The sequence below is a fragment of the Bubalus kerabau genome, chromosome 21 (genome assembly GCF_029407905.1).
Source record: "Bubalus kerabau isolate K-KA32 ecotype Philippines breed swamp buffalo chromosome 21, PCC_UOA_SB_1v2, whole genome shotgun sequence".
NCBI lineage: Eukaryota > Metazoa > Chordata > Mammalia > Artiodactyla > Bovidae > Bubalus > Bubalus kerabau.
Window position 1 is genome coordinate 38,223,060 of NC_073644.1, and position 14,154 is coordinate 38,237,213.

The window sequence follows — 14,154 nt, forward strand, 5'->3', positions numbered from 1 at the left end:
GAGAGCTAACATGTTACACTTTAATCAAACTGGTCATAATCCAATACTAGTAATATAATGTAATACCTAGAGCAGCCACTAATAAGAATTATAGAGAGATACACTTAAAAACACTAGATAAAGCAAGTGGAATTCTAAAAAAATTTTCTGGTAACCTACAGAAAGACAAGAAAAAAACAGAACACAATAGAAACAAAATGGGAGCCTTTAATATATCAGTAATTATATTAAATGTAAATTAAAATTAGCAGCAATTAAAACAGATTGTCAGAGAAAATTTTTTAAAATTACCTACCCGTATCAGTTCAGTTCAGTCGCTCAGTCGTGTCTGACTCTTTGCAACCCCATGAATCTCAGCACGCCAGGCCTCCCTGTCCATCACCAACTCCCAGAGTTCACTCAGACTCAAGTCCATCGAGTCATTGATGCCATCCAGCCATCTCATCCTCTGTTATCCCCTCCTTCTCCTGCCCCCAATCCCTCCCAGCATCAGAGTCTTTTCCAGTGAGTCAGCTCTTCGCATGAGGTGGCCAAAGTACTGGAGTTTCAGCTTTAGCATCATTCCTTCTAAAGAAATCCCAGGGCTGATCTCCTTCAGAATGGACTGGTTGGATCTCCTTGCAGTCCAAGGGACTCTCAAGAGTCTTCTCCAACACCACAGTTCAAAAGCATCAATTCTTCGGCGCTCAGCCTTCTTCACAGTCCAACTCTCACATCCATACATACCACAGGAAAAACCATAGCCTTGACTAGACGGACCTTTGTTGGCAAAGTAATGTCTCTGCTTTTGAATATGCTATCTAGGTTAGTCATAATTTTCCTTCCAAGGAGTAAACGTCTTTTAATTTCATGGCTGCAGTCACCATCTGCAGTGATTTTGGAGCCCCCAAAAATAAAGTCTGACACTGTTTCCACTGTTTCCCCATCTATTTCCCATGAAGTGATGGGACCTACCCATATGCTGTCTACCAGAAACTGTTATAATATAACAATATAGACAACTTTAAGGTAAGAAGATGGAAAAATACATCTTGTAAGCATTAGCAAAAAGAAGGCAGCGGTGGCAGTATTGAAATCAGGTAAAGTAGACTTCAGGGCAAATAAAATTATCACTGGTGGAGGGACATTGCAGAATGACAAAAATGTCAATCCTCTGAGAAGATATAGCATTCCTAAATTTGTATTCACCAAACAGAAGAGCTACCAAATATGTGAAGCAAAAGCTGATAAAACTGAAAGGAGAATAGACAGATCTGTGATACTGTTGAAGACTTTTTAAATACCACTCTCTAGACAGAGAATCAGCAAATGTATCGAACTCAGCCACGCCATCAGCCAGTGGGATCTATTCAATATTTGTAGAACCCTCAGCTTAACAATAGCAAAGGACACATTCTTTTCAAGCACTCAAGGCATATGTACCAAGATAGACCATATACCAAGCAAACTTCTACAGATATCGAAGAATTAAAGTCATAAACAGAGTGTTCTCTGACCAAAATGTTGCCAAGCTAGAATGAATAACAGAAAAGTATCAGACAGCTCTACAAACACATGGAAACTAAACAAAACAGTTCTAAATAATGCATAGGTAAACTAAAGAGAGTCTCAAAGGAAATGAAAAAATATATTACAATGTTAATTGTATCTCATAAAGTTATGGGTCTTCCTCCTCTTAAAAATATTTCAGCAATGAAAATGAAGATAAACATCAAAATTTGTGGGATGCAGCTAACATAGTGCTCTTAGAGAAATGTGTGCATTGAAACATTTACATTAGAAAAGATGACTGTATAGCCAAGGGAACTATAGTCAATATCTTGTAATAACCTATAATGGAAAGTGACTTCAAAAATAATATACATGTACATGTATAACTGAATCATCCTGCTGTGCACCTGAAACGTTGTAAGTCAACCATACTTCAATAAAATATTAAGAAAAAAAAGAAAAGATGAACTGTCTCAAATCAGTCATCTAAGTTCCTGCCTCAGGAACCTAGAGAAAGAAGAGCAAAATAAACTGAAAGCAAAGAGAAGGAAGGAAAAAAAAAAAAAAAAAAGGCAGAAATCAGTGGAATTGGAAACAGGAAAACAAAGTCAATGATAAAACCCAGCTGTTTGGAAAGATCAAAAAATTGACAAACCTCTAGCAAGATTATCAAAGGAAAGATAAGACACAAATGATCTGTATCAGGAATGAGGCAGGGCATATTCCTACAGACTCTTACGGAAATAATAAAAAAATTCCTAAGGAAATAATGCAGTTCTAAACACTGAAGTGTGAGATTTAGGTGAAATGGATGAATTCCTCCAAAAACACAGGCTACCACAACTCACACAATGTGAAATACATTATATGAATATCCCTATATAACTATAAAAGTGAATTCATAATTTAAAAGCTCCTCCAAAGGTAATCTTCAGGACCAGATGGTTTTACTAGAGAAAGCTACCAAGTGTTTTAAGAAGATGTAACACCAATTCTATACTCTTTTCTAGAAAATGTAAACGAAAAGAACATTCCCCAGTGGATTTTATGAGGCTAGAATGACCAAGATACCAAAAGCAAGTAAAGACAGTACTGCAAAGAAACTGTGGATCAGTTACCCTCAATTATGGCCAACTCATTTTTGACGAAGGTGCAGAAACAATTCAGTGGAGAAAGGATAGACTTTTTAGCAAATGGTACTGGGGCAATGAGGTATTCATAGGCCAAGATATGAACCTCAACCGAAGTCTTACATCTTAGGCAAATATTAACTTAAAACAGACATAGATTTAAAGAGGAACATAAAAAATATAAAACTTCTAGGGAAAAAATATAGGGGAAAATCCTTGGGACTTAACAGCTTGGTGAAGAGTTACACATTACACCACAAATGTGATCCATATAAGGAAGACAATTCAATAAGTTGGACTTTGTCAAAACTAACAGTGCTTGCTCTGTGAAAGACTCTGATAAGAGGATGACATGATAAGCTGTAGACTGGGAAAACGAACCATTGTTATACACAATAACTTGGATGGATCGCAGAGATACTTGTTGAATGTAAAAAGCTAATCTCAAAAGATCCCTACTGTATGATTCCATTAAGATAACATTTTAAAAATGACAGAATTATGCAGATGGAAGACCTCCTGTTACTAGTTGCCAGAGATGTCGATGGTGGGAGAAGTGCGGGGTGCATGTGGCTATAAGAAGTGACTGGAGGGAGATCAGTGTGCTGATGAAGCAGTTCTGTATCTTGGTTGTGGTGGTAGTTCTGTGAATCTGCACATGAGATAAAATGACATCAAACTACACATGATGTATATCAGTATCAGTTTCCTGATTTGGTTATTGTGCCATTGTTAAACATAATGTATTCTTAGGGGAAACTGAGTGGAAGGGTACATGTACTTACTGTCTGTGGAACTTCTGAAACATAGAATCATTTCAGATTTTCAAAATGAAAAGATAAAATGTTAAATCTTATAATTGAAAGGATTTTGGATGGTCTCTGTCAAATTTTACAGTATCTCTCTGGCAGCATCTTACTTAAAAGATGGGTTTCACTTACAGATGGGAAAGCCCAGAAAAACACACCCTGTAAAAGGTTTGTCCAATGTGGAGTCTTAGAGATAAAAATATAGCATTAAATGCAAGATATGCTGTTAGTGGTAACGCAGAAGCAGAAGATAAGTTTTTTTTTCTTAAGTTGTAGAGTTTGGAGTATTTTTTTTTTTCTTTAACTCTCTTCTCCCCTAAGTTTCATTTTCTAAAGTGTCTTTTTCATTACTTTCTAATACACATTAAGTAGGTACATGCATACATAGCACATCTTAGGAAAGATAAAGAAACTGGAAAAGAAATTAAGGGAGACCTCATATAGGGACTGGTGAAGTTAAACCACAAATAAAAACCTTTGGTATCATTTGAGTTTTTTACCATTTAATTATCAAATAATAATAATATCAGTTGTTATCTGATCCCTTGTGTATTTCATTTCTTAAATTTAGGATTGTAAATAAGCCAAAATATTGGTATTATTTGTGTTCATGTTAAACTGATACAATGACCTTCAATCTGACACGATTAATAGGGTTGTTTTTATGTTCATGGATTTTTTTTTAAATCTCTGAAAATATTATATATCTAGTTAAAATTACTGTTTTCTTCTAAGGCAAGCTAATTCTACTGTAGGTATTGTTATTAGGAAATACTATGTGATTTTGAAGCCAAAATATCTATCTTATTTAATTGTGTACTTTTTAAAAAAGAACTGAGTATTCCCTTGAAGAAGTGAGGAGTATTAATTGCACTGGTTAACTTTTTTCATAATTTCAGGGGAATCAAAGAAGAAATCTAGAATCTACAGTATCTCAGATTGAGAAGGAGAAAATGTTGCTACAGCACAGAATTAATGAATACCAAAGAAAAGCAGAACAGGAAAATGAGAAGAGGAGGAATGTAGAAAATGAAGGTGAATTGTTGCTTTTCCTTTGAAAAACACTGAAATTTCTAACATTGTCTTGAGGTCTTTGTCTTCAGGTTGTCTTAAATTTAGTGCCTATGATATAGTTTTGAAGACTCAGTCCTAAGCCCCCTCATGAGCTAATACCCAATGCCCAAAATAAATTTATAACATATTTAAAGACAGTAGAATGTTATAGCTAGGGTAGTGATTTTTACCCTTGTGTGTGTATTGGAATCTCTTGGGAAACTTTAAAGAATATTAATACCTAAACTCCAGAAGTTCTAATTTAATTCACCTAGACATGTAGACAGGGCATTGGTATATTTAATAAGCTCTCTCAGCACTTCTAAGAAGTAGCCACGTTTGAGAACTACCAAACTAGAATTTTATGTGTCTTGATATTAGTGATACAAATTTAAAATAGCTTTCTACATCCTTTGATCCAGTTATTTCACTTCTAGTAATTTATGTCACATACACTTGTGCATATGCATACTGATACATAAACAAAGTTATTAATTTTAGAGTTGTTTAAATTGCAAAAATTATGAGCAATGTAAATGTAATCCACGATATAATAAACTTTAGTGTATATGGTAGAGTACTATGTATTTTATAAGAATAAAGCATTTCTTGATAAACTAAGAATCTCTAAAATGTATCTTAAAAAAAATACTAATTGTTTAAAAGAAAATGGCATATTTATATATGCTTAAGTGCATATATATGTATGTATATATGTGTGTGTGTATATATATAGATATGCATGTGAAAACACACATTTGTGCTCTCATATATTCAGGTATGGACACACAGACTATCCGAGGAAGGATGTGCAAGAAGTTAGTAATAGTAGTTGCTGAGGAGGAGAGCCAGAAGGGCTGGAAAACAGTGTGCTGGGAGAAACTCATGTCTGTACTGTATACCATTTGGTACCTTTTAAATTTTGAATCATTTTGAAAGTAATTGAAGTAAGCAAAGATTTGTACTTTCAAAAACAGAGAACATTAAAATTAGCTTTGTATCAGGACTCCCCTGTAGTGGTCCAGTGATTAAGACTCTGTGCTTCCAAGGCAAGGGTGGGTTCAATCCCTGGTTGGGGAACTGAGATTCCACATGCCATGCAGCATGGCACCCTCAAAAAAGAATACAGTAAAAAAGAAATAATAGCTATGTCATTTCACTAATAGATTAACCTTTATCAAAAGGATAGAAGAATTTGAAATGTAACAGTGGATACAAATCTGTTTTTGCATTGTGTATTATAAAATAGTACTCTACTTTTAAATAAATTTAAAATGTAAGTAATTCCAAGATGAAATTTAGAGCTAATATAACTGACTTTTATGGCCTAAGGCCAAGTTTCCTTTTTTTTTTTAAAGGGTTTTATATATTTCCTCAATGAAAACTTACATGTTATTCCTTCATTTTCTAGTTTCTACATTAAAGGATCAGTTGGAAGACTTAAAGAAAGTCAGCCAGAATTCACAGCTTGCCAATGAGAAGCTGGCACAATTACAAAAGCAGGTAAGTTTTTGGAATGAGATTTTTAAATTAAAATAAATTTGCGTTTTGGTTAAAAAACAAACAAACAGTTTTCTTGCTTTCTTTTTAAATTAGCTAGAAGAAGCCAATGACTTACTTAGGACAGAATCAGACACAGCGGTTAGATTAAGGAAGAGTCACACAGAGATGAGCAAATCCATCACTCAGCTCGAGTCCCTAAACAGAGAACTGCAGGAGAGAAATAGAATTTTAGAGAATTCCAAGTCACAAATGGACAAAGATTATTACCAACTACAGGCTGTATTAGAAGCTGAACGAAGAGACAGAGGTCATGATTCTGAGAAGATTGGAGACCTACAAGGTAATATTTTTTCTTATTGTGGTAAAACAGACATTAAAACTTACCGTTTTAACTATTTTTAGTTGTGTAATTCAGTGGCATAAAGTACATTCATGTGTTGTGTAACCATCACTACTGTCCATCTCCAGAAGTTTTTTATCTTCCCAAACTAAAAGGTTGTACTCAGTAACTGCCCCTTTCCCACTCCCCCACAGCCCCTGGTAACCACCCTTCTACTTATGTCTCAGTGAATTTGACTGCCTCATAGAAGTGGCACCTCAGTATTTGTCCTTTTGTGTCTTAGTAATTTTTAAGTGTAAGGTAAAATATTTTTGATCATATTGTCCTGTATAGTACACCTGTAACTGATATAATATTGTACATCAAGTATACGTCAATAAAAAAAAGAAAATGACCTTGGTAATACTGGAAATGGTTAGCATTCTTTCTCTTTCAGGAGAATTCGTATCAAATTGTAATTTCTTCCCTCTCTCAGGTACCCTTTTGATGGAGGTAATGTGGTTATTTCCAGTCTTACAGGCAGATTACTGAAACCTTAATTTTTAAAAGTGTCCAATTCACAGAAGTCTTACTCAAAATGGAACTAATCCAGGTAGAGAAGATTATTACTATTAAAACCCGGGATTCTTCATGCATTGTTGGTAGAAATAGAAACTAAACAGCAGAAAGAGAATCCCACGGCAAATAAAAAGTTCAGTATTTGGAAAGGTTAGAACTAGAGATATCAGCAGTCTTTCTGAGTCTAAAAGGAAAAAGATGGAATATAACTAACAGCGAATAAAGAAATACTTTCATCACAGTAATAAAATCAGTTTGTTTTCAACAGGATGCCTGGCTTTAACCATTTCTCACTTTTTTTTCCCCCCTATTTTCTATTTGTGTAAGTGATAGTGTCCATACTACCTAATCAAAACAGACATGCGTGGAAGTTGCCAGATCTTTCAGGGAAAAGTAGGGGGTGGGGTAGTGCCTTTTAACCTAAGTCACAGTATGGGAACATAGTTTGGAGTCTCCTGGGACTTGATGATTAGCTCTAATTCTGTGGAGAGAGGTCAGGGTCAGTTTTTGGACTTTGGAAACAGAAATTAGGGTCTCCCATTGGTTCTCAGCTGAGGAGTGTTGCACAATCTTATTTCTCAGGGACTAGGCTTAAAATAGATCTGAATACAACCAAGAAAGTATCCTCATTATATGTATTAGAAAAGCCTCATATGCCACATCCTTAAATTGCCTCTCTAGGCCTTCTTATATACAGCTTATTAGCTGTGTGCATGTCACTTCGTCTGCCTTCTTTATCTGTAAACCAAGGAGATTGGGTGACTCCTATAAATTCTTGCAATTCTAAAATTCTTTGAGTTAGTGATTTTCCAGATACTACTGAGCTTTGAAGTGCTTGCTTTAAGGAAGAGACCATCATTATGTGTTTATCAACAGTGGTTTTAACTGACTGTGTAGATATTGGTGAAGTTAAGGAAGATTCATAGCATGACTTATCATTAATGTGTATCATTTTCCAATGCCTCCTTGAAGGTTTATTTTTTGATTTACATGTGAATCAGAGCTCATACACATTAAAAAATGTGCAGAATTTATATAGCCTCAACATACATATAAAAAGTACATTGTGGTAAAACACACACACACATGCACACATACAATTTTTACATTAACTTTTTATGGTTCTTAAGACATTTTAGATCCCTCAGTATAGATCTTACAGTTTGGGAGGCTGGTCTTGTGGTAAAGTGATGGTTATTTGCTAGTTGAATGCTCTCCATGTACATTGATGAGCAGAAGCTTCTTCATGTGTGTGGGAAATGACTTCCCAAACATAATTGGACATTATATTCTTTAAGTTTTGTGGGCCACGTATGACCACTGTTACATGTTTTTCTTTTTTTACTGCTTACAACCCTTTAAAAATGAAAAAAAAAAAAAAAAAAAACATGCTTAGCTTCATGTCATATATCATAGTGTAATGTACTTTTGTTTTTAACTGTTACACAGGCATTTGGAAATCGTGTAACCATTTTTCTTGGTATGTTTTTGGATTTGACTTTTGGAAATAGTAGATCAGTTTTCTAATCTAACCAGATTTTTAAGATTCCATTTATTTTTTGTCTCTTTGATTTGCCAAATTTTGAAACATGTTTGAAAGATAATCACTATGACTGTAGTTTTTTTTCATTGCCCCCTTGTATTTCTAACTGCTTTCATATATTTTTTTTATTGAGGTGAAATTCATATAACCTAAAGTTAACCATTTGAGAGTGTACAATTCAGTGGCATTCAGTACATTCACAGTCTAGTTCCAAAACATTTCCATTAACCCAGAGGAAAACTTTGTGCCCATTCAGCTGTCCTTCCCTTGTATGCCCCTAGCAACCACTCGTCTGTTCTATATTTCTGAATTTACCTGGTGTGGATATTTCATATAAATGACCTCATATAATTTGTTACCTTTAGTTCAGGCTTCTTTCATTTAGCAAATTTTTAAGATTGGTTGATGTTGTACCTTGTATCAGTACTTCATTCATTTATGGCTGGGTAATATCCTGTAGTATGTATATATATATTCCATATTTCATTTAGCTCTTCATCTGTTGATGGACATTTGAGTTTTGACTTGTTTCACCTGTTGACTGTTATGAGTAGCACTGTTGTGAAATTCAGGTACAAGTATTTATTGAAATACTTGCTTTCAAATCTTTTGGATACCTAGGGGTAGAACTGCTGGGTCACGTGGTAATGCTAGGTTTGATTTTGAGGCACTTCCAGACTATTTTCCATAACAGCCACATCTCATTTTATATTTCCACCAGCATTGTTCATCATTTTAAGTTTCCTCCAGCATTGTCTCATTGTGGTTTTAACTTTAATTTTCCTAGTGAGTAATTAGTTGAGCAATCTTTTCATGTGCTCATTGGCTATTTGTATATTCTTTTTGGAAAGATGTCTGTGCATGTCCTTTGTGCATTTATTTTTTTGTCTTTTTGTTGTTGACTTTTAAAGAGTCCAGGTAAGACCTTATCAGGTATATGATTTGCTAATATTTACACCTCTTTTATAGTTTGTCATTTCATTTTTCTTAATAATGTCCTTTGATGTACAAAAGTTAATTTTTATGAAGTCCAGTTTAAAATATGTTGCTTACACTTTTGGTGTCATATCTCATAATACATTGCCAAATTCAGGATCATGAAGATTTACTCCTGTGTTTTCTGTAAGTTGTATAGTTTTAGCATTTATATTTAGGTCTTTGACTAACTTGAGGGCTTCCCAAGTGGCACTAGTGGTAAAGAACCAGCCAGTAACATACTGTTTGGGTCGCTGTAACTTTATAGTAAGTTTTGAAATTGCAAGTTTGAGTTCTTCAGTTTCATTGTTCTTTTTCAGTACTGTTGTAGCTATTCCAAACTGCAAGTAATAAATAAATTTACTACTTGGAGATTTAAAGCATTTTTTTAATCTTAATGATCATGCTGGGGGAAAAAAGGCTTTCTCTCTCAGTGACTATGATTTGAACTTTTTTCTCACTTGACAGCTCGAATTACATCTTTACAAGAGGAGGTGAAGCATCTCAAACATAATCTTGAAAGAGTGGAAGGAGAAAGAAAAGAGGCTCAAGACATGCTTAATCATTCAGAAAAGGTAAATGATTTAATGTATACCAATTATGAGATAGTGTTACTGATTACCAGATATTATAAGGTGATTTTCTAAGAGACCATTCGTTCCTAATCTTTATATGTTTACATTTCTGAAAATTTTTATGTTTGGTTGGTGTGTGATGTGTGTGGGTCTTATTTTGAGCTTTTTAGAGTGTTACTTATTTGTTTTTATCCTTGAAGGGTATTAGATATCTGATCATCACAAATTGCGTTGTTTTGGAGATACCTCTCCATATAGAATTTTCCCCCATTTTTTGTACATGGGAAAGATGAAAATATTGAACGTTACCGATTATGAAGAAGGAGAACAAAGGATTAGTATATAGTACTGTGTGTGCTCTTTCCATTTTGTTGGTAAGAGTTAGCAATAGAGTAAAGAGTGTACATAAAGTATTGGCCTTTACCTGTGAATTTTATCCTCTGTCCCTACCTTGCTAAGAAAAGGATTAAATAGGTAATATGCAGATTTAGCATACCTCCCTGAAATGTTGTAGGTTTACTAGATCCTCAGGTAAACGATCAGAAAATCTACCACTTACCTTGTCCTTTGGACATGTTTTGTGACATTCAGAATAGTTTTTTGATGTCTAAGTTTGGAATTAATTTGGAAAAAGGATGAAAGAGAAGAGTAGAAGCACCCAAATAGGAATGGAATACATGTTGATTTAGTTGTTAGAGCAAGATAAACCTAGGTGTAAATGCAAATGTAAATAGAGATTAGTTTTTTAAATGGTAGCAAAAAATTTTAAATGACCTGAAGAATTGTCCTGTTCTTTTCTGATATTCTCAGTGAACCCTCCTGAATATAATAGAAATCTGCCTTGCCATCAGCCATGGCTAATGATTCGCGTGGGAAGGGAGGGTGGAGGATACAGGTGATATTTTGTTTTTAGTTATATGTGCTTATTGTGATTTTCAAAGTAAGATATTATAGATAGTGTGAAGTGCACAAGAAGTATAAACATAAAATTATGTTCTGAGTAAAAGTATTTAAGTACATGTAGTGTAATATTTCAAGCCAATGTGATTCATATATTATCTCTTAAGAGATAAAATTAATGTAAGATTTAACGATTTGCTTTTTGCACAGCGTAGTACTTGACTCTCATTCTCATTTTACAGGAAAAGAATAACTTAGAAATAGATTTAAACTACAAGCTTAAATCATTACAGCAACGGTTAGAACAAGAGGTAAATGAACATAAAGTAACCAAAGCTCGTTTAACTGACAAACATCAATCTATTGAAGAGGCAAAGTCTGTTGCAATGTGTGGTAAGTGTCAATTTTAATATTTTCTGTGTGCTTAGTTTTTAAATAATTACAACAAAAATTTTTGATTTTGATCAAATTTCATTGTGTATTAGTTTAAACTCTTAGACATTATAAGTGATGATCTGGGAAAGGGGAGCCTTCCTTTTTTTCATTTTTGAACCTTCCTTTTCTTAAAATAAGTTTCATCTGCTGGTTCCCTTACTCCACCATGCTCTGTTCCCTAACTACCCTCCTCTCCCTGTAAAAGTCAGTGTATTCTCATTTCTCACAGTTTTTCAGCCCCTTCCTTTGTTTTCTTTGAGATGCATTCTGAAACTCATTGTCTGTTGATTCACCTTTCTTGCTTTGTACCTTCAACTCTGTTATTTCTTTGTATTTCCACTGAATTATGCCTCTAAATGCAACCCTCAATCAGACCAGCCAGCTGCTTTTCATTGCTTTAGCTAGTTCTTTAGATGGGTGTTTTCTCAGTGCATTGTCCTCAGCCTCAAGTGAGCTGTTGTTTTTATATATGTCACTCATGAACTCCTTCCCCTAAATTTTTCTTCTCTAGCTTCCTATGCCATGTCTTTATCACTTTGCTTTTAGGTGAACATTCTCCTATTTCAAAAAGAGACTGTGAAGTCACAGACTTGAACTCCTCAGAATCTAATTCTCTGATTTGGTCAAGCTGTCCTGCTCCTTTACCATCTTCATTATTATCTGTCTCATCTTAGCAGAGCGTGATCCTTTTCCTGTCCTTGCTAATATGCTCTACCTATACTCAGATCCAGTCTCTTATCTCACCTTAATTACTTTTTCTTTCCTTTATTCTCAACCTTTTTCCTCCACTGAATCCCTTCCTGTTGTTAACATGTACAAATCTTTCTCATCTGTTTAAAAAAAAAAAGGACAAACCATTGCAGCAACCTGTGGTCCTTCCTAATTGCCACTATTTTATTCCGCCCCTTTATAGCCAGATTTCTAAAAAGATGTCTTCCTTTTCTTCACCTTCTACTCACTTCTTAACCTATTGTAAGCTGAAGTGTCACCTGGCACCTTAAATTCAGTTTATTCAAGAGATAAACTTGTGATTTTATCTGTCAAACCTGCTCTTCCCGCTATTCTTACTGTATTGGTTAATGATTATCTTGTTTTTATGAGCCCAGGCTTGTAATCAGACAAATCTACTTTGCCTTTTAGTTTCTCTTATGACTCTTTCAAAAAATTAGATGGGGAAAATGCACTAAAGTGCCTGTACACAGAAAGCTTTTAATAAATGGGAAATATCATGGCTATGGATGATAGTGACATTCAACATCCAAGCTGGAAATCTGGGAGTTATTCAAAAAACCCTATTCTGGTGGTTTCTATTTTGTCACCTAGACAATACAGCCTGAAAGTGAGATAGCAGACATATTAAATTTGAATCCTGATGGTGCAACTCAAGAGTTTCAGGACCCTAGTAAATTAACCTCTAGAACCTTCGTTCTTTGATGTTAATCAAGAAAGGAACCTCACTATAGACTGGTATCTTCTGATAGTAATTAAGTATTACACTATCATGGAATCTTTTATATGCATTGTAAAAATTGTTTATATCACAGCCTTAAGCCTCTTGAAACTTTTATGAAACAGTGCTAGGTATACATTAATAACCACAACCTTATTTATTCTTTTTTTTTGTTACTTTTGTCTGAACTACCTCCATTTTTCTCCTTATACACTCTACTTGTTTTCCAGCTGTACTTTCACCTTCTGGTCTGAAAATGGCAGTAAATAGTCTCTCATATCTTTGGGCAAGTGTTGGATTTGGAAGTATTTGTTACATTTTTATGACTCTCTTCCTTTAAATATCCCACTATACAAGTAATTCATAATGTTAGAACTTCAGTAATGAATAGCTCTAAAAGATCCCAGGATGTTAACAGTAGGGGTTTTTGACACCTAGGTGTCTTATGCAGCCCATGAAAGTGAAAGTATTAAAGTAGTCTTTTTCGTTAAATGTATATTTGTAACTTTTTCTTTCACAGAGATGGAAAAAAAGCTGAAGGAGGAGAGAGAAGCTCGAGAGAAGGCTGAAAATAGGGTTGTTCAGATTGAGAAGCAGTGCTCTATGCTAGATGTTGATCTGAAGCAATCTCAGCAGAAGCTGGAGCATTTGATTGAAAATAAAGACAGGATGGAGGATGAAGTAAGAAAAACAATTCTGACTTTCATTCATCTTATAAAGGAAAAAATCATTGTTATGACGAAAAAGTCAGTATAATTTAAACATGGTGGAGATTTGAATAAAATTACCTACATATGTCTGTGTTCACAGCTATAAGGTACGGAATAAGATAGTTCTGGGCTTGACCTCCGTGGAACTTGCAATCCAAGGGGAAAGACAGATATTGACATTGTCATGACAAGCATAACATACTTAAAAAGGACATACCAAGTTAGGAGTATCAGGGCTAATCATGTTCAGGAGGTTAATGGAGACGTCACTAAGGGTTTGACATTTAAGAGCTGAAGAAGGAATAAATGGGAAGACAGAATAACCTGTGCAAGCACTGTGCAGTGATGGAGAGTGTATCACACTGGAAGGTCTGAGGAGTACGGTTGGATTCAGAAAATCCAACCTTCATGATCTCATGAAGGAAATTGTAACCACTGTAAGAATTTGGAGCATTTTAGTCCTTAGGCCCAACAAGTACTTGATAAATATTTATTGAATTGAATTCAATATATGTTCAATTTTGGGGGTAAACTTTGCAGGGCTGTAGATGAGAGCACAAACATTTCTGAATGAACTAATAAGTACCATTTAGGAATGTCCCTCCAAAAGTAACTTTTATACTCACCTTCTCCTCCAGAATTTCCATACAGGTACCATATAAAGAAACCAGATTTTTTTTTT

General features: G+C 34.6%; 1 protein-coding gene across 2 annotated transcripts in view; it reads left to right on the top strand.

Moving 5' to 3' along the window:
- Positions 1–14,154, top strand: part of ROCK1 (Rho associated coiled-coil containing protein kinase 1) — a 123,372-nt gene that overhangs the window by 86,543 nt on the left and 22,675 nt on the right. For both annotated transcript variants that reach the window (XM_055559428.1, XM_055559429.1), the window contains exons 14-19: positions 4,330–4,465; positions 5,895–5,986; positions 6,080–6,326; positions 9,871–9,977; positions 11,120–11,270; positions 13,283–13,443. In XM_055559428.1, coding sequence (XP_055415403.1) covers positions 4,330–4,465; positions 5,895–5,986; positions 6,080–6,326; positions 9,871–9,977; positions 11,120–11,270; positions 13,283–13,443 — 894 coding nt within the window. The remainder of the gene's footprint in view (positions 1–4,329; positions 4,466–5,894; positions 5,987–6,079; positions 6,327–9,870; positions 9,978–11,119; positions 11,271–13,282; positions 13,444–14,154) is intronic.